This window comes from Oncorhynchus mykiss, chromosome 21 (assembly GCF_013265735.2).
Source record: "Oncorhynchus mykiss isolate Arlee chromosome 21, USDA_OmykA_1.1, whole genome shotgun sequence".
NCBI lineage: Eukaryota > Metazoa > Chordata > Actinopteri > Salmoniformes > Salmonidae > Oncorhynchus > Oncorhynchus mykiss.
In genome coordinates this window covers 30,028,766-30,050,447 of record NC_048585.1, presented here as the reverse complement: position 1 = coordinate 30,050,447, position 21,682 = coordinate 30,028,766, and the positions used below count along the sequence as shown (strand labels likewise).

Genomic DNA, 21,682 nt, shown 5'->3' with positions numbered 1-21,682 from the left:
CCCTCTGTGCTGCGTACATAATGAGGAGAGAGAGAGCCCCCCTCTCCCTCTGTGCTGCGTACATAATGAGGAGAGAGAGAGCCCCCCTCTCCCTCTGTGCTGCGTACATAATGAGGAGAGAGAGAGCCCCCCTCTCCCTCTGTGCTGCGTACATAATGAGGAGAGAGAGAGCCCCCCCTCTCCCTCTGTGCTGCGTACATAATGAGGAGAGAGCCCCCCCCCTCCCTCTGTGCTGCGTACATAATGAGGGGAGAGCCCCCCCTCTCCCTCTGTGCTGCGTACATAATGAGGAGAGAGAGAGCCCCCCCTCTCCCTCTGTGCTGCGTACATAATGAGGGGAGAGCCCCCCTCTCCCTCTGTGCTGCGTACATAATGAGGAGAGCGAGCCCCCCTCTCCCTCTGTGCTGCGTACATAATGAGGGGAGAGCCCCCCTCTCCCTCTGTGCTACGTACATAATGAGGAGAGAGAGCCCCCCTCTCCCTCTGTGCTGCGTACATAATGAGGGGAGAGCCCCCCCTCTCCCTCTGTGCTGCGTACATAATGAGGGGAGAGCCCCCCCTCTCCCTCTGTGCTGCGTACATAATGAGGAGAGAGAGAGCCCCCCCTCTCCCTCTGTGCTGCGTACATAATGAGGAGAGAGAGAGCCCCCCTCTCCCTCTGTGCTACGTACATAATGAGGAGAGAGAGCCCCCCTCTCCCTCTGTGCTGCGTACATAATGAGGAGAGAGAGCCCCCCTCTCCCTCTGTGCTGCGTACATAATGAGGAGAGAGAGCCCCCCTCTCCCTCTGTGCTGCGTACATAATGAGGAGAGCGAGCCCCCCTCTCCCTCTGTGCTGCGTACATAATGAGGAGAGCGAGAGCCCCCCCTCTCCCTCTGTGCTGCGTACATAATGAGGAGAGAGAGAGCCCCCCTCTCCCTCTGTGCTGCGTACATAATGAGGAGAGAGAGCCCCCCTCTCCCTCTGTGCTGCGTACATAATGAGGAGAGAGAGCCCCCCTCTCCCTCTGTGCTGCGTACATAATGAGGAGAGAGAGCCCCCCTCTCCCTCTGTGCTGCGTACATAATGAGGAGAGAGAGCCCCCCTCTCCCTCTGTGCTGCGTACATAATGAGGAGAGAGAGCCCCCCTCTCCCTCTGTGCTGCGTACATAATGAGGAGAGAGAGCCCCCCTCTCCCTCTGTGCTGCGTACATAATGAGGAGAGAGAGCCCCCCTCTCCCTCTGTGCTGCGTACATAATGAGGAGAGAGAGCCCCCCTCTCCCTCTGTGCTGCGTACATAATGAGGAGAGAGAGAGCCCCCCCTCTCCCTCTGTGCTACGTACATAATGAGGAGAGAGAGCCCCCCTCTCCCTCTGTGCTGCGTACATAATGAGGAGAGAGAGAGCCCCCCTCTCCCTCTGTGCTGCGTACATAATGAGGAGAGAGAGCCCCCCTCTCCCTCTGTGCTGCGTACATAATGAGGGGAGAGCCCCCCTCTCCCTCTGTGCTACGTACATAATGAGGAGAGAGAGCCCCCCTCTCCCTCTGTGCTGCGTACATAATGAGGAGAGAGAGAGCCCCCCTCTCCCTCTGTGCTGCGTACATAATGAGGAGAGAGAGAGCCCCCCTCTCCCTCTGTGCTGCGTACATAATGAGGAGAGAGAGAGCCCCCCTCTCCCTCTGTGCTGCGTACATAATGAGGAGAGAGAGAGCCCCCCCTCTCCCTCTGTGCTGCGTACATAATGAGGAGAGAGCCCCCCCCCTCCCTCTGTGCTGCGTACATAATGAGGGGAGAGCCCCCCCTCTCCCTCTGTGCTGCGTACATAATGAGGAGAGAGAGAGCCCCCCCTCTCCCTCTGTGCTGCGTACATAATGAGGGGAGAGCCCCCCTCTCCCTCTGTGCTGCGTACATAATGAGGAGAGCGAGCCCCCCTCTCCCTCTGTGCTGCGTACATAATGAGGGGAGAGCCCCCCTCTCCCTCTGTGCTACGTACATAATGAGGAGAGAGAGCCCCCCTCTCCCTCTGTGCTGCGTACATAATGAGGGGAGAGCCCCCCCTCTCCCTCTGTGCTGCGTACATAATGAGGGGAGAGCCCCCCCTCTCCCTCTGTGCTGCGTACATAATGAGGAGAGAGAGAGCCCCCCCTCTCCCTCTGTGCTGCGTACATAATGAGGAGAGAGAGAGCCCCCCTCTCCCTCTGTGCTACGTACATAATGAGGAGAGAGAGCCCCCCTCTCCCTCTGTGCTGCGTACATAATGAGGAGAGAGAGCCCCCCTCTCCCTCTGTGCTGCGTACATAATGAGGAGAGAGAGCCCCCCTCTCCCTCTGTGCTGCGTACATAATGAGGAGAGCGAGCCCCCCTCTCCCTCTGTGCTGCGTACATAATGAGGAGAGCGAGAGCCCCCCCTCTCCCTCTGTGCTGCGTACATAATGAGGAGAGAGAGAGCCCCCCTCTCCCTCTGTGCTGCGTACATAATGAGGAGAGAGAGCCCCCCTCTCCCTCTGTGCTGCGTACATAATGAGGAGAGAGAGCCCCCCTCTCCCTCTGTGCTGCGTACATAATGAGGAGAGAGAGCCCCCCTCTCCCTCTGTGCTGCGTACATAATGAGGAGAGAGAGCCCCCCTCTCCCTCTGTGCTGCGTACATAATGAGGAGAGAGAGCCCCCCTCTCCCTCTGTGCTGCGTACATAATGAGGAGAGAGAGCCCCCCTCTCCCTCTGTGCTGCGTACATAATGAGGAGAGAGAGAGCCCCCCTCTCCCTCTGTGCTACGTACATAATGAGGAGAGAGAGCCCCCCTCTCCCTCTTTGCTGCGTACATAATGAGGGGAGAGCCCCCCTCTCCCTCTGTGCTACGTACATAATGAGGAGAGAGAGCCCCCCTCTCCCTCTGTGCTGCGTACATAATGAGGAGAGAGAGCCCCCCTCTCCCTCTGTGCTGCGTACATAATGAGGAGAGAGAGAGCCCCCCTCTCCCTCTGTGCTACGTACATAATGAGGAGAGCGCGAGCCCCCCTCTCCCTCTGGACGATCAACTGATCGATGTCTCTTACGTTTGTGAAAAGACATCCACATGACCTCGCTCCATCTCTCTCTGTCAAATTAGATTTGTTGGCCCTTTCGGGGCCATTGCTTTTAAATGTTAAATGAGTTTAGACGAGAGTCAAATGTCAAAGAATCACTGATATGGTTTGTCTCCTCTTCGTATTGTAATGTCTGCCGTTTGGATTAGAGGAGAGAGACAGATGAATGTCGGCCTAATCTGCTGTACAGCTATCTGTCTAGCCCCAGAGACGGGAGTGTGTGTGTGTGGGTGGGTGTTCATGGGAACAAACATAGGGGCAGGATCTCACTTCTCGTACCATGTTTCTGTAAGTAGGCCTTTCTTCTGCGACAGAATCCATTGAGGACGTTGCATCCCCAAGTGTTTGTGCTGAGTCTCTCTTGTCTCTCTTCATGTTCACTCTCTCTTCTGATTTTTTTCCACATGATTATTCACCAGACTATAAATCTAACAGATGATGTCAATATCGCTAAGCTCACTCACCCGGAAGACAGAAATCTGTAACAGTAGCCATGGTAACATGTAATATGGTAAACTACTAGAACAAAATGATCTGGGGGGGGAACTGCTTGCTCCCCAGACAGCGTGAATATGTTCAGTCGAATGTATGGGTGGAAATAAGAGTTAGCTACGCAGTACGCCCGAGGCACACATGTCTCAAGTTAAGATCCAACTCTGTAATAAGAACAGACGAGATTTGGAACATGTGATGTGTCCACATCATTGACATCTCATCTGTCTCCCCTCCATGTCTCTCTCAAGCACGGACGCATGGACGCACACACAGACACGTCACGTGTGTGTGTGGTGCTCCATAGTGCTCCATGTGGAAGATGAGATTAGAACTGTAGAACCGGACTGGACCTTTACGCTGCAGCTCTGTCCCTCTGTGCTGCCAGAACAACAACGTCTTCATGGGAGTACGAATCTCTTGTTAAAAATATTTTTTCGAAAGCCATCATATGTGTCTCTCTTTGGGTGTCTAAAAAAACACATATGTAATTGGCTTTGTGGCTTATCTTACCACAAAGAGAAGTTACACTCAGATTTGGAGATAACTTTATATGATAATAATTGATCATATAAGCACTCATTTTGATTACGACTTCTTTTGATGTATCTCTGAAAGCAATATTATTGAATTATTCATGCCTATGCTTTATTTAAACCCTTTATTTGGTCTATTTTCAGTAAATGCATTTTATCAGCATGACATTCCTAGTCAACTGTAATGTAATTTATTCATAAGCATATTTAGCCTATACCACTAATCCACTTACTTTCTCTCTGAGCCATGTAGTCACAGTTATTAGAGCTAGCTCCATCCCAGTCGTGACTTTGATTGCGGCATATTGTCTACTTGGTCTTACTGCGAGTTGAAGTTCCCTTGCAATACGATGCCATATGGTTCTCAGTATACCCTGCAATATCCCAAGAGATATCAATAATGGAAACAATGAATTCATCATGTCTACAGCACCATGCCAGTGCCAGTCCATGGATTACTACCTTATCGTTCACCCGTACCCATAATGTTAACATGCACAGGAAAATCAATGGTGTACATTTAACTCTGAAAGTGTCAAATGTATACTATTATCAGTGAACATAGTCCCACTGTACTGGTGTAACAAGTGAGCAAGTCCCACTGTACTGGTGTTAAAATAACACTTTTGAAAGTGTTAAAGATTTAGCTATGTTGCAGTGTTCCCCATTTAACTCTTAAAATGTCCAAAGGAACTCGGTTGTGGCGTTTGCAGAACTCAGCTATGGAGTAATATGCATCACCTAAAGTGTAAAACATAATACTTGATTTAGAGTGAACTGGGCTCACTCTGATTAGTGATGACGCTGTTACACTTCCTCAGTGTAAGAAATGAACACCTGTAGTGTTACAGTACATCATTTTGGGTCTTGTTTTAACACTGTATAGTGTAAAGCCTCATTTGCATATTTCCCAGGGTGCCTTTTCTTTTTGAGTAAATTGTACACCCATGGCTGTATTTGTTAGTGACAGAGGCATGGCGGTTGAATTATTTCCCGGTTTCAATTGGAATCCTGACATAGTTAGGATATCCAACAGTTGGAATGTTTATTCACCCACAACCTGCATTCAGAATGACAGTAAAGATTAAGAAACGTAATAAACAAAACACTACATAAACCATTTAAACCGGTACAACCATTTCAGTAATGCGTGCAATAAATCTAAATGACTGATTGGATTAGTTTAGAAAAATGTATCGCGTAAAATTAATGTTTCAATCAATGTACATGGAAAAACACAAATATTAAAAACAATCCCCAAAAATATACCTGCAGTATAGCATGCATGGAGATATAGTAATGATGGGTGTGGTTTTAATGGACTGTTTTACTCCCCACAGTGTAAAACAATAACTCTCGTTATTAACACCAACACTTGGGTTTATTTTACACCACTGAGTGCTAATTTCACCCTTACAGAGTGAATGCAACTCCTGAATCAACACTAGAAATGTTACACTGAAAAATCTACCCTGGACAATTTGCTGTGTGGCATCATCCCAGACAGGGCACTGGCTAGCTAAAGAGAGCTACAGTGGACGGTCCACAGGTCGTGCTCTTTCTTAGAACATCCTGAATCACCCTCATCCGCAGTATAAATGTTTAGAAAGCAGTGGCAGCGGAGAGGGCGAGGGAGGAAGAGGAGGGCAGTGACACTAAAAGGCCAGAGAGAAAGAGATGCTCTGTTTTCTCTTCTCTCCCTCTTGACTTTAGGAAGTTGGTTTGGAGTTATAGCGTCAGCCTGACAAGAGCAAGGCTTGTCTGTGGCTGGGCAGTTTGTCACAAAGGACAGTGTTGTTTAAAGGAGAGAGACTTAAGAAGAGGAGATTTAATAAGAGGCAGTGGGAGATTGTGGGTCTTGGGGAATGAGATGACTGAGGCTGGGGGGGGGGGGGACCCAGGGAAAGCCGGTGGGAGAGGGGCTGCAGACTGCAGTGAAAGATGGAGGGGAACCTCAAGTGAGAGGTGGTTGGGGGGAGGGGGGGGGGGCAGTGAAAGATGGGGGAGTGTGTGTCCATGGCGATGGGAGAGGCAGCAGAGGATGTCAGTGTGGAAATCAGGGTGGCCAGACGCCACAGTACATTCTGCGGTTGTCAAGGAGTCCAGTGCTGATGCTCTCTGCATGCTGATGGAACTGATGGAAAACCTGTGATGCATCTCAATACTGTATGCAACTTCCTCTCCTTGTCTCCTTTACTAAGCCACATTAGACTATTGAGATGCTTATATAACTCAGTGCTGTGATGCTGAGCAGATGAACACGGTGCATTTCACTGTACTCAGAGTGGGAGAACCGTCTGGTTCTAACATACACACACACGCAGGCAAACACACACGAACACACACACCATCCCCACTAACTCACATGGACACAATCCTACATACCCAAGTAACAAATAAAGTGGGACTGAGCATTTATGTCATCATCAACCACACAACCCCAGTGGGGTAAGTGCAGTAAGTGCAGTCACTGTACCTGGCTCTAAAATGCTGTTTTTTGGTTATTAAGCTCTCTGTTCCTCTGTTTTCTCCAGCTCTCTGTGTTCTCTCCCCTCCCCGGGGGTGTCTCTCTCTGTGACTGATTTATTTATGAGTTCTTCTTCGCCTATTTCAGACGGGAGGAGCTCGGAGGAAGGAGCTGAAACTTTGTGTTTATTATTTTAGGCCATCCCTCACCAGGGAACTCCCTGGCTAGCGGCTCACATTAATAACAGGCTTTTTCATGGGTTGTTTGTTCACAAATGCTGTGTTTCATGGAGAGTTTTGTGGAGGAGATAAGTAAAACCCTCTCCATCGGCAGTAAACTTAATCTCATTAAGCAGCATTTGGAGAAAAGCTACCCTGACAAAGCCTTCAGAGTGCAGGACCATAGGAGAGATTGATGGGCTCTTTTATGATTGACACTCATTCATGTCGGTGGATGCAGCAGAATCGGGGGAGGAGTAGTCGCAGAGGCACAGAATCTGTCACAGAAATGGAATGATACGGACAAACTCCCATGATGCATGAGCAGACCTTTCACAGGCCTATCACTGAGAACAGGACAGCTCTGTCCAGTGTCTTAAACCATTTTAGCGCCTATGACTCTGGTTTAAAACCCAGTTGTTCTCAACAGAAGGTGAAGTTAAACCTCTTAGCAAATGATCCTGTTTTAAATCAACACGAGAGTGTTACATTTAACACGGGTCCAGTGTCTATACGGGTCCACACTTATCAGTGTTAAATGAACTCACTGCTTAGTGTAAAGCCTTGGTTTTGGTTGAGACATGGTTGTTGCATTCATCCATGTTCAGTCCTGTGGCCTCAGCAAATATGTTATCATTCAATTCTTTAACACACTGCAACACATACTTATTTTTGAAGGGCCATGTTTCACCTTAATACAGTGGCCCGAAACTCATGGTTTACAGGCCACACCAGGCCTGCAAATCACATTATGCTGGCTTGTAAAGGGATGTGCAATTCCTTTTGGAATCAAGCCAGAGTGGGAATAACCAACATTTTACATTTTTATTCACCCACAACCTGCATTAAGAATGACTGCTGGGTTGGGAAGACTAAGATATGAGACTACATAAATCATCTAAACTGGAACAACCATTTCAGTAACGTGTGCAATAAGTTCGCTTATCAGATTGGATTAGTTTAGAAACATTTATGTTATTTATATTTGAGTAGCATAAGATGAATTAATCAATCAATTTACATGCAAAAACAGAGATAATGAAACAAACAATTCAAAATAAAATCTACCTGAATACAGCATGCTGGGAAATATGATATTAATGAGCGTGGTTTTGGTTTAACACATGGTTATTTGCACCAACACTGGGGGTCTTTTACACTAATGAGTGTTAATTTAACAATTACATAGTTAATTTAACACCTGAATCAACACTAGATAATGTTACACTGAAAAATCAACACTAGGTAAGATTTGCCGATTTTCTGTGCAGCAGCAGTGAACAAATACATTTCCCTCTTTCTGGACAGTTGTTCTAACCTCCAGCTGTTCCCCTATATTACCACCTACAGACGTAGACCCTGAGGCTTCTAGGCTTCTAGGCCTCACGTTCCCACGGTTACCACATGTCACATGTCTGACCTCACTGCAATAGCTGGGCCAGGACACATTCCCATAGGCCCTCTCTAAAACCGACACACATCATCATGCTATGGATGCATGTTGTTATACTGTATATACCGCTAAGTCCCCTTAGAACAATGCGGCATTTGACAGTGCTCAGAAGCTATATCCCCTGTTTAATTTGGGCCTAACCCTCTTTAATCTTCCAGTGGAAGACCTGCAAGTTAAACCTGCAAGGAGAGAACACATGCTACTAAATCACTAATTCACAAATGGCTTTCAGTCACAGCAGCTGTCATATGATGATGTCATGGGGTGTGGCAGGGAGGTATGTATGTCTTGCTCTATGTTCAACAGGTGCTCCCTAGAATGTTCTCAGTGTGTATTGATCACAGGAAAGAATAATGATGATCATTGGCATTTGGCATCGTGGATGCATTTCTGCTCTGCTAAAGCTCTTGACCCCCCCCCACTGCACAGACTCAGAGCTGGTGCCAGTTGTTCTGTCTCAGTGCCTCTTGTGTGGCGTGAGTAGCATATTATCCTGTCCCCTCACAGACGGAGGATGTGTTCTATGATCCAGATACGTGATTTAACGACGCAGCAAACGGACCACAACCGTGGCCTTACGGTGAGTCCCTACGGATAGTGAAGTGAACCAGATGCTCTGGGCGGCTGAGCGGCTCAGTGCTCGGCCAGAGTAAAGTGAGTCCTTCCTGTCTTTTAGTTTCAGTCTGAACCAGCTTTCATCTCTCTCAGGGGTCCACTAATCGGCTATTCATTAGCATGCCAGTAAGACTCTCCTCCGCTACAACAACACATTGTACAGTACAGTCACACACACACACACACACACACGCACGCACACACACACACACCCACGCACGCACACACACACCCACGCGCACACACGCACGCACACACACACCCACGCGCACACACGCACGCACACACACACACACGCACGTGCGCACACACACACACACACACACACACACACTATCCATCCATCCATGGTTACAGTACAGTCACACACCCACGCACGCACACACGCATGCACACACGCGCACACACACACACACACACACACACACACACACACACACACACACACACACACACACACACACACACACACACACACCATCCATCCATGGTTATACACTGTTCTTACTCATTAGTAGAAGGCCAGGTCGGGGCCTCCCATGTTCTATCTAGAGTCTAGACCAGAGGGTTCAGGTTTGGCCTTTCTGTAATGACTGGCTCTATTGTAACAGATGCGCTTTTAGTTCCTGGCCATGGCAGGCAGGCGCCCACTCAGTCAATCTGATCTGGGGTTAAAAGAAGAGGTCAACACTCCGCGGCTAACTAATTCACTTTATGACAGTTAGGAGACCATATTAGCATGTAACCAAAGAAATAGTAACATTTGAGTGGGACTGTAACGTAGATTTAGGAGCGCCGTCATTAGAGCTGATAATGACAGAGATAAGATGGCGAAAAGGGCCAAATGAAAGGAAGAGGGAAGGAAGGAGAGAGAAGGGAGTGAGAGAAAGAGCCAAAGAGGTTTCAGGCCAGCTTGAGTTTGACGCGTTCGTGGTTGATATAGTCATACATCAGCCCCGTCGTTAGTGCTGAGAAGGACCAAAAGAAGGAGAGAAAAGGAGAGAAAGAGGGAGGAAAGGAAGGAGGAGAGAGGTTGTAGAGAGCCGAGAGGTTGTAGCTAGCGTTGATAATGGGCTCATTAACATCACACTGTGAGGGATTTTAATCTAGTTTGCCTCTGGCTTCTCTCTGTGACACTGACTGAAGCAGGGCCAGGACACTGGGGCTCAGATGGATCTGTCACACGGGAGGGGGGGCTGTGTGTGTGTGTGTGTGGGTGTGGGTGTGTGTGTGTGTGTGTGTGTGTGTGTAGTGCAGCTCTTTCCTTTTCCAAGGCTGTTTCCCTCTAGAAGTAATAGCATACAGTTAGTATTGTGGCAGAAAACAGAGGTCAGTGGTACATGGTAAAGACCTACAGTGGCATGCGAAAGTATTCACCCCCTTGGCATTTTTCCTATTTTGTTGCCTTACAACCTGGAATTAAAATATATATATTTTTTTTTAATTTACACAACATGCCTACCACTTTGAAGATTTTATTTTTATTTTTATAAAAAAAAAATATTGAGAAACAAACAAGAAATTTGACCAAAAAAATTGAAAACTTGAGCATGCATAACTATTCACCCCCCCAAAGTCAATACTTTGTAGAGCCACCTTTTGCAGCAATTACAACTGCAAGTCTCTTGGGGTATGTCTCTATAAGCTTGGCACATCTAGCCACTGGGATTTTTGTCCATTCTTCAAGCCAACACTGCTCCAGCTCCTTCAAGTCGTCCTAGTCTCAAATCTCTGGAAGACTGAAACAGGTTTTCCTCAAGAATTTCCCTGTATTTAGCACCATCCATCATTCCTTCAATTCTGACCAGTTTCCCAGTCCCTGCCGATGAAAAACATCCCCACAGCATGATGCTGCAACCACCATGCTTCACTGTGGGGATGGTGTTCTCGGGGTGATGAGAGGTGTTGGGTTTGTGCCAGACATAGCGTTTTCCTTGATGGCCAAAAAGCTTATTTAGTCTAGTCTAATTTTAGTCTAATCTGACCAGAGTACCTTCTTCCATATGTTTGGGCAGTCTCCCACATGCCTTTTTGCGAACACCAAACGTGTTAGCTTGTTTTTTTCTGGCCACTCTTCCACAAAGCCCAGCTCTGTGGAGTGTATGGATTAAAGTGGTCCTATGGACAGATACTCCAATCTCCACTGTGGAGTTTGCAGCTCCTTCAGGGTTATCTTTGGTCTCTTTGTTGGCTCTATGATTAATGCCCTCATTGCCTGGTCCGTGAGTTTTGGTGGGCAGCCCTCTCTTGGCAGGTTTGTTGTGGTGCCATATTCTTTCCATTTTTTAACAATGGATTTAATGATGCTTCGTGGGATGTTCAAAGTTTCAGATATTTTTTTATAACCTAACCCTGATCTGTACTTCTCCACAACTTTGTCCCTGACCTGTTTGGAGAGCTCCTTGGTCTTCATAGTGCCGCTTGCTTGGTGGTGCCCCTTGCTTAGTGGTGTTGCAGACTCTGGGGCCTTTCAGAACAAAGATCATGTGACAGATCATGTGACACTTAGATTGCACACTGGTGGACTTTATTTAACTAATTATGTCACTTCTGAAGGTAATTGGCTGCACCAGATCTTATTTAGGGGCTTCATAGTAAAGGGGGTGAATACATATGCATGCACCACTTTTCCGTTTAGTATTTTTTAGAATTTTTTGAAACAAGTATTTTTTTTGAATTTCACTTCACCAATTTGGACTATTTTGTGTATGTCAGTTACATGAAATCCAAATAAAAATATATTTAAATTACAGGTTGTAAAGCAACAAAATAGGAAAAACGCCAAGCGAGGTGAATACTTTTGCAAGGCACTGTATCCTAGATCCTGTATACTATAGAATGGAGAGTATGTATTCATATCAATGACTGTTTCTTCAGTGGTGACAATGGGCACTCTCCCTTCATCCCCCGTCTTACTTTTTTACAGTATGGTAAAAACAATAGGATTATATGGAGCATTAGACCCACCATGTGACCACAACATAGGATAGAAACAGAGTTGGTCATCATGACCCTTAACCTCTGACTTAACATAACAACAGCACAAGTGGGTTAGTAACTAAGCGGTATCTCGGTAGATACAAGGCAATGTGAGTTAGGAGATTTCGAAGAAGTAAGCAAGCAAACAAATTCATTGATTTTCAACTGTTGGGAATACTTAGTATTTTTCTCGCTACAGATTTTGGTTCATTTTTTCACATAAACCAGTGGGCATCAATAAGCCTTAACCCTTAAAACAAGTGACCAGCAGTGAACAGTAACAGCAGCCCATGCAGTCAGAAACAGCAGGTGTCTGTAAAGTAGAGGATGCCATCTGACACTGATTCCAGCTAATACTCTGGAGCTCCTTCTCTGAGTGACACACACACACGTGCACGCGCACACGCACACACACACACACACACACACACACACACACACACACACACACACACACACACACACACACACATACCAGGCTGCCAGCTATCTGTTTCCTTTCCTACATGGCACAGAGAGAGCTATTATCCTCGGACATTACCAGGTCAGAAAGAGCGTGTCCACTGGGTAACTTAGCTATTTGAAATTAAGAGGTTTGAGTGGCGGTAAGAGGAGGGCATAGGAAGAAGATTGTAGCACTAGTGTAAATGTCAGCAGTAGGTAAAGTATAGTGCTCTTAAAGTGTACTTTGATACGGATCATTAGGCTTCCATCCTGTTAAGATCTGTGGGATTAAATCCACTAGTGCTTAGTATCCTTCATTCGATCTACACAGCGACACTCTGATAGTGTAAAACAACCCGAATGCCTCTGTGTGTGTGTGTGTGTGTGAGAGAGAGAGAGATATGGAGAGAGATAATGTAATGAGAGTGAACGAGGGAGAAAGATGGAGGGGAAAGAGAAAGAGATATACAAAGAGGAGGAGGCAGAAATCCATTAGAGCAGTAGATGTGTGTATACTCTGTGCCATAGCAGGCACATTCACACATAAAGGCACACACACACACATACAGATTGAGCAGCCATTTTCTCTAGACCATTCATCTCTCTAAACACTGTTGTCTCTTTTGAGTAATTACTTTGGACCTTTTGAACTCTACTGATGTCTCATCTCCTCCACAGTGTGTGTGTGTGTGTGTGTGTGTGTGTGTGTGTGTGTGTGTGTGTGCGCGCGCGTGTGTGTGTGCACAAGCGCGCGCGTGTGTGTGTGTGTGTTGTTCCCACACATCACCATATAGCCATTACCTTCTACTGTCTCTGTAGCAGATAGCTCGCTACATCACTGTGTGGAATGGCGAGAACAACACAATCTCTCTGGGTGAGTCAATAAAGATGACCAGTCCTTCATCACGTTCCCGTTAGCCAAGCTGTTCACAGAGAACTCTGAACTGCTGGATGAGAGAGGGATGAACGAGGGCTGAGAGGGGCTGGAACAGGCAGCACTGTGATGTGCATAGAAAGTGGGTGGAAAGTGACGCCAGCCAAAGGCTTGTGAACAGAGAAAGAGGGAGAAGGAGAGAGAGAAGTCCCCTCTATCTTGTGGCTCACCACTTTTATCGCCTTCCTCGCCCCTCTCTCCTGTGTCTCACCCCCTCTGTCTCCTGTGTCTCACCCCTCTCCATAGTACCCTTCTCTCTCCTGCCCTTGAGAAGAGAAGCAGCATTGAGAGCAACTCAACAAATGGCAGCTCAGTCATATCCCTATAGATAAACTAAGTGGCCGTGATGTGGCATCTGACACGAGAGAAATAGTATGTCATCATATGCAAGGTCATGCAGCAGGTGCTGGGGTCTCACATGACAGAGTGAGGCGTATCCTAACTCTCAATTTTTCCCTCTCCTCTCTCTCTCTCTTCCTCTCTCTCTCTCTCTCTCTCTCTCTCTCTGTCTCTCTGTCTCTCTCCCCCTCTTTCTTATAGTGGCCTTGACAGAGGCGTACTTCAAGGCCCAGAGGAAATTCACAGACGACATCGACTGGTCCTACACAGGTTGGTAAAGTTGCATTAACAGTATGCATGCCGTGGGGTATTCAGGTTTGGAATTACAGGAGGGACTAAGGGGCTGAAATACCATTGTGAGCGTCGGTCACCCCCAAGAGACTTTGGGCACCCCCAAGAGACTTCGGGCACCCCCAAGAGACTTCGGTCACCCCCAAGAGACTTCAGTCACCCCCAAGAGACTTCGGGCACCCCCAAGAGACTTCGGGCACCCTCAAGAGACTTCGGGCACCCTCAAGAGTCAATGTATAATTCAAACCCTGCAGATATTTAGCTCTACTCTGCCTCTCAGTGACAGATCACAACATATGGTTGCAATAGTACCATACGCTACCTCAGCCCTGACTGGTGCACTAATGTTAAGCCTGCTCAACACGACCAGCACTGATGGTCTTTTCTCCACATCCTGACAGACATAGGGGATTAAGCTCAGTTATCCGAAGCCCTTACATGGAGTAATTGCTCCGTTAGTGAGATAGACCTGACATGACTGGTCTCGCTTGGTCAAATCTAACTGTGTTCTGGTTTTAGGGAAATTGAGCGAGGGCGTTTAAATTGAGTTAAGGGCCAGTCACACTAAAATATATATATATACTGTATATATATATGATTTCCATCCTTCGTCCCAAATTGCTTGACTTAATTTCATTACACTCTCTCTGTCAATTTGCATTCGAATAAGAAACATTTCTGCTTGTTTGATAATAAGCATTATACTTTGTATTTTCCACTCTGCTGCTCTGAAAGTTTAGGGCCCCGTCACAACAAGCTGAGTCCCAGAGAGATGAGAGAGAGACTGCAGGGCTCAAGTGTGTGTTGTGTGTGTGTGTCTGTGTGTGTATGTGTGTGTGTGCGTGTGTGTGTGTGTGTGTGTTGTGGAGCAGACTTGTTTACCAGCCCGTGCTATAATAGTAGTGAGTGTGCTGTAAGTATGGGTTACTGAGCCGTGAGGAAGAGAATTAACATGTGAAAGTGCACACCTCATTGTGAGGCACAGCGCGACGTATGGAGAAAGAGAAACGGGGAAAGACGGCAGAGAGAGAAAAGAGAGAGAAAGAATAGAGAAAAAAAGACCTATGGAGAGAGAGAACGTGAAGAGGAAGTGAGCGAGGAAAACGGGAGATGAACCTTCTCTGACGTTAACATATGGGAGCTAGCTTTGAAGCTTTAATGCTGGTAGCCTTTACGGAACATGCAATCCTATTGGAACGTGCAGCAGCATTTGCTCAGAATGTTTTGGCTCAAGGTTGCCTTTGAGATCCATTTGTATGATTTACACTAGACTGAACGGGAATTAGATTGTCAGGTTGGAGCACGAAATCTTCCCCTGAGTTGGAGCGCGAAATGTAATTTCTCTGTAAATATTTTACCGTCAAACACACAGTGTGAGATAAAGGATTTATCTTATCCTCTGTCTGTCTGTCGTCGTGCAGGCAGAGTATCCCAACCACATAGGTGATAACCTGATATCCTGTGCATACAGTTCATGTGTTCATATTTGAGCATGTGGCCTAGGACACAGATTTCGCTATCTTTTTCAGACTTTGTATCCTTGCGTGCCCTGCTACTGTTTGTGTTTCCAAAGTTGATACAGTAAAAATCCACCGTACCCACCCCCCGTTAACCCCTCTCCCCAGGGGGTCCCTGTGATCCTCATGTCGCCCCCCCCCCCCCCCGATTTCCCCCGTCTCCATCTGCCAGTGTGTGTGTGTAATCTCTATCCTCTGATAACCCCAGGCCCCAGTGTAGGCCACGCGAGACAGTGTCCCCAGCCACCACACCAGCCCATTTCCTGCATGTGTAAACCCTCTGATCTCCTTCTCATGGCTACAGGGCCTGTGTGTCCCTACACTACCCTCGCTCTCTGTCTGCTTATTTCTCCTTCTGCTGGGCTCTAACACAAGGGACAGAATAAATTATCCAGCTCTCTTCCCCATCAACATGTAACGGAGGTGGCTTGCGCGATGACTAACCTCGCCTGAGACCCGGAGACTTGTGTTAGCTCCCCCAAGCGAATGCTCAGCGGGCTAACACAGGACGGATCCAGTCTTACACAAACACACTGGCCGGCATAATGCACATTCAGTACAGACTGCAGCCTCTGCAGCAGCTTCTAACAGCTCTAATGGGCTGTACCTCATTGACTTACTCCAGCTCTGCTTACTTAGTCATACGGGCAGTCGTTAGTTAGTGTTGTTTCTGCTCCAGTTGTCTCCAGCCGTCTTCTCCACCCTCCTCTCCTAGAGCTGCTGAGTTTGGGGATGAGGTAAGGGTTGAGTTCCCCACCCACTCCCCTCTCCCTCTCTGGAGCTTGGGTTCGGGTTAGGCCCTGGGGTAATAGTGTAGTAGCTGGGGCTTAGGTACTAATGCAGCAGGACTCAGAGACCCAGGAAGAGACTTAGTCATGCTGGATGGTGATGTGTTTCAGGGCATCATTACACTGACTGGGGACCTCTAGTAGAGTTGACAGATGGGGGGGGGGGGGGGGGGGGGGGGGGTGAACGGACGAGTGGAGGAACAGTACCCCCTCCCCTCACACACAGAAACACACACACCCACACACACACACACATACACAAAAGTATGGTGTGTTTGGTTAGCCAAATCCCAACATACATAATACATTCATTCACTTGCTTGAATCCACTCCCCTTGCTGCCCATGTCTTCTCACGTTAAAGGGCAACAGCTAGGGTGAAGAATGTTCATGCTGTATTCTACAAAATACAAGACAGGAAAGTGGGCCTGATCCATCAGACAACCAATAACATATGTTGTTTGTGGGATGTTGGAGGATGAATAACATGTACTTTTATCCTTATTATATGTCTTTCATCCTACAAAGCTCTTTGCAAAACAGAAAACAGAGAGAGTTGCCTGATATGTTAAGTGATGATCTGTTATTCAAGTTGCATGTGTCTATAAAATGTCAGTGCTGCTCCACTGAGCCCTATTATAAGGGGATTATCCTTTTTGTGTGTGTGTGTGTGTGTGTGCGTGTGTGTGCGCGTGTGTGCGTGTGTGTGCGCATGTGTGCGTGTGTGTGCGCATGTGTGTATGTGTGTGTGCGCGAGAGTCAGAAGTTGGCAGTCTTAGTCCCTTAAACCTTTTCAGAGAGACAGAACGCCACGTTTCTCCTCCTCTTCTATAAAGACTGACTCGGTAAAAGATCAGTCACTACATGTGTGTCAGACCTATGTCAGACAGACCATTAAACCATACTGTATGTGTGGCCAAGTCCCAAATGACACCCCACTCCACCATATAATCCACTACTTTTGACCCGAGCCACATAGTGTACTGGGATGTCAATCGTCTCTCATTTGAGGCTCGGTTTAAAAGTAGTGCAACGTAATGGGGAATTAGGGACATTTGAGACAGATCCTTTGTGTATGTTCCTGGAAAGACCGTCGGAAGCATGTTGCTCCTGGCACTTAATTATCTTCCAAACCTCTGCAGCTACTTGTTGCCATGGTAGCATCTTGTGAGCGTAGCAGTGTTGTGTCATGGCATTTATGCCAGATGAGGCCCTCAGAACCGCCTGACAGCCCCCTGTCACTTTCCTGCCAACATAGGAGAAGCACACACACACACACACACACACACACACACACACACACACACACACACACACACACACACACACACACATGTTCAGGCACACAAGTCACACATGCAGGCATGCACAAACACACACACCAAATAAAGAGTCAAACTCTTTACCAACCTACACACACACACACTCACACGCGCATGCACACTGGCACACCAAATTGACAGGCACACTCCTTGCTGTCACACAGACCATTGAAGTGGCACAGCCAGAAGCTACTCTCGTCTGTCACCAACGCAGTAAACTGTCGTTCAACTCACGATAGCAATACGGCTGAATTCAGAGTGGAAATGATTTGACCCCATAAATGGCTGTGAATGTCGGTCATGTAAACTCTTATCTTTAGCACCTGACCTCCTCCTTTGATGACTCTGTATTCATTCTACTGGGTTATTAGCCAGTAGAGTTATTATGAGGGAGGGAGGGAGGGAGGGAGAGAGAGAGAGAGAGAGAGAGAGAGAGAGAGAGAAGAGAGAAGGCTGCTGGGAAGACACTATCTCTCTCTCTCTCTCACACACTCGTTCACACACACACACAGCGAGATATTTATTATGAGGGGGGAGGGGGGATACAGTAGTTATTATGACACTGGGGAGAGGAAGAGGTGATTATCAAGTCTTTCCTCCTCTCCTCTCAGTGTGCAGCCTCAGCCTGGCCGTTCTCATGCTAATGTCTCTGAGCTCAGACAACAACAACCGACTCATTACTCTTTTCCAGCAACATGCTCCCCCCACTCTGCTCAGGGTCAACAGGCATCTCAAAGACTCAGCAGGGAATGTCATAATACTCACAGTACAGTATATTGTGGATGTATGCTAGCATACCCTACATATGGGCCATTTGGTTTGCTGTATGGATGTACTTACTGTAAGCGCTGTAATGTATATGATGTACTGTATGTACAGTTGAAGGATCTTAATTTGAGACAGTTTGCCACAGCAGGAAACGGTATGGTTTTGTACACCAGCTTCAATCTGCAGAAAGGACAATATATTTGGTTATGGAAAATATATTTCTCAGTGTTTTAGATTCTCTACACTATGCTAGCTTATTTTGTCACATAAACTATTCGAGTTTTAGCAACCAGGAAAACGGCAGAGCGACTTCTGCATAGTGCAACTTTAAACCTCAAATACACGACAAGTTTAAAAGTTCTCCCGCAACGCGGTGATCAAATTAAGATACTAAATCTGTACGCCACCTGCCCAGTCATTTGTGACCAACTGTCAGGCCATCTGCTCTGTTAACTCCTCATCGGCTGGACTAGAGGGGGATGCAGTAGAGCTGATTCTGCATGTGCTGTGTGTAAACGCAGCTGGGGTTAAAGTTCACTTGAGAATTATGACGATTGGTCATTGCAGGACTTGTCGTCACAATGGATATTGAGGGATTATTTAAATGGCACATTTGATTCGTTTTGCAGCAGGAAACAAATACTAAATGTGTTTATAGTCAACTGTAACTGACCTCTATAAAGTGTTTCCTTTCAAGCTGTTCTCCCTGCAGGGCTGTGTGGGAGTTGTTCAGCTACAATGACCTGTTTGCCATCTCATTCCCATCTTCGGTATTTGTGATCCATTGTAAAGATTCATCCTCTCTCTATGTTTGTCCTTCTCAGGCCAGTTGAACCAGAAGATCTGGGGGAAGAGGTACCCGGCGTGCAACAATGCCCGTCAGTCACCCATCGACATCGACGAGACGTTCACCCAGGTCCGGGTGGAGTACCAGGGCCTGCAGCTGGAGGGCTGGGAGAAGAACACCCCAGAGACCACCACCATCAACAACGACGGCAACACAGGTACTGTAGGACAGGAGCTGTTAAATATCCAACCCATGGTAGTACAGTTCGGGTTGGCATTGTAGTGTGAGACGGGTAATATTCATGGGTCGTGTTCAGTAGGCACAAAAAACGCCACATGGTTAGTAGTAGTAGTAGTAAGAACAGATTGTTTCCGGTGTCATATTAATCTTCACATACAGAGATAGTTATGAAAATATAACTCAATGTGAGCGATGGGTTTAGTGAGAGACAGAGACAGATAGATGGAGAGAGCAAGAGACAGAGAGAGGTGAGAATAATTGGTCTGTCTTCCAGAGGAAATGAAATGACTCTTGGATATCATCTCTCCAGTATGTCTCCCTGTGGCTGTGTTATGAAAATGCTGCCTGTTGGGTAGTATTCATCTCTCTGTTCCGACACGCTGACAGAAAAGCAATTCACCGATAAAACCATCTCTTTGAAGCATCCATTATGAGTCCATTGTGTGAGGATAGGGATCAGGCCAGGGAGACGGAGGAGGGCTGTTTTGTGTAGATGTGTAGATGTGTAGAAGTGTTTACATATGGAAAAGGGTATTGTGGCTTCAGGAGACATTCTGGTTTTATTTGAATTGTAACATTTAACTGTGCTGAACACGTTCTGTATTTGTCATTTGAAACGAGACTGTGGCATGTACAAACGGCAAGGACCATTGTGTATGCTGTCATAGACCCGGTAATTAAAAATATGTGTTTTCCAAGCTCATCGCTGGTGGGTGGGAAGCCTCGGGAAGCCCAGGCTTCTCACGTAGCCGAGTGAACTAGACAGGCTCTGGAAGGCTGCCCACGCAAAGACTAGTGGGTGGGTAATGTAGTTGTGTGTGTGTGTTCCAGTGGTGCTAGGCCTGGACGGGGAGTACTATGTGAGTGGCGGTGGTCTGAGCACCAGGTTCAGGTTGGGGAGGATGACGTTCCACTGGGGCCGCTGCAACGCCTCCTCAGACGGATCAGAGCACAGCCTCAACGGACTCAAGTTCCCCCTGGAGGTGGCACATCGTCCAATCGGAGCAAATGACACCACACCACGCCCCTGCAGTGCACAGTATGACTACGCGCCACAATGAATAACGATCTCTACTCCCCCTCTCTCTGTCTCTCTTTGTCTTTCTCTCTCTCTCTCTCTCTCTCTTTCTCTGATCCAGATGCAGATCTTGTGTTATGAGTCAGGCCTGTACCAGTCTATAGACGATGCGGTGAGGGATGGAGGGAGGATCGCAGCGCTGGCTGTCCTGTTTGAGGTGGAGCTCTGAACCAATGTCCACACTGCTTGCCACTTAGCGTGAATCAATGCATCCTAGATCGTATGCGAGCATGTTAGTATGTCAGCTCACTGTGATTTCTGCTCCACAGACCAGCCTAGATAACAATGACAACTACAACACCATCTTGGAAGGGGTCAACAGCGTCAACAGGTTCGGTATGCAGCTGCTCATTGTTCTACTCTATTTATTTGACTCTAATTTTGCGTTCTATTATTTCTATTTCTATATTCGGCGGGTTCAGGAGTCCCAGTGACCTACTGAAAAGCAGGTGTGTCGATCACTCTCACCTATCACTCTCTGCCGTTCAGGTAAGACTGGGAATGTTGAGCCCTTCTCTCTGCTGGCCCTGCTCCCTAACTCCACTGATAAATACTACACGTACAACGGTTCCCTCACCTCCCCGCCCTGCTCTGAGACGGTGGAGTGGATCGTCTTCAAACACACCGTGCCCATCTCTGAGACACAGGTGAGTGTCACACACACACATAAACGTGGGGGTACACACACACACACACACACACGTGATGATGTTATACGGCGAGGCAGTGTCATGATGAGGTCATACAGTGAGACCGCTTCCCAAGTGTGAGGAACAGAGAAGAGCAGTAGAACAGGAGTGTGCGTGTGGCCGGCAAAGCGAGGTGTGACGTGGGCATATGTACTCAGTGGGTACAGAGACACTCAAAGACACCACGAAAATAGAGCAGCACTCTCCCTGATTTCTGCCATGACAATTCTTTAAACACTCCATCATCAGACCTTACACACACACACTCACACACACACACACACACACAATATCAATATTTCACTACAGCAGCAGCAGTAGCAGTAGGAGCAGGAAGACACTGCAGAGACAACAACTCTCCCTCCACAGGGGAGGACCTTCCCATTTCCCCTCCACTTCCTGCTCTTTAAATCTCAGTTTGAACCAACCTGGAGCAGAACTGCTCTAGTTAACTCACACAGGGTCTCTGCCTGCCTCATCTATTCTCCATCATCCACTTTAGAGCAGAAAGTGTTTTTTCAACATTTAGGAAGGGAGAAGAAGTAGGGTAGTGGCCGAAACAAGCCGTGACCCTTAAAGGTTAAAGGGCTACTTTGGTGAAGCACACAAGACATAAATGAATGCACTTCTCTCACATCTCTCTCTCTCTCTCTCTCTCTC

The 21,682-nt window shown here is 47.3% G+C and overlaps 1 protein-coding gene across 2 annotated transcripts in view; it reads left to right on the top strand.

The window, feature by feature from the left end:
• Positions 1-21,682, top strand: part of LOC110500211 (receptor-type tyrosine-protein phosphatase zeta) — a 53,853-nt gene that overhangs the window by 13,598 nt on the left and 18,573 nt on the right. For both annotated transcript variants that reach the window (XM_036957592.1, XM_036957591.1), the window contains exons 2-7: positions 13,745-13,813; positions 19,053-19,232; positions 20,087-20,238; positions 20,395-20,490; positions 20,603-20,669; positions 20,823-20,980. In XM_036957592.1, the coding sequence (XP_036813487.1) occupies positions 13,745-13,813; positions 19,053-19,232; positions 20,087-20,238; positions 20,395-20,490; positions 20,603-20,669; positions 20,823-20,980 (722 nt within the window). The remainder of the gene's footprint in view (positions 1-13,744; positions 13,814-19,052; positions 19,233-20,086; positions 20,239-20,394; positions 20,491-20,602; positions 20,670-20,822; positions 20,981-21,682) is intronic.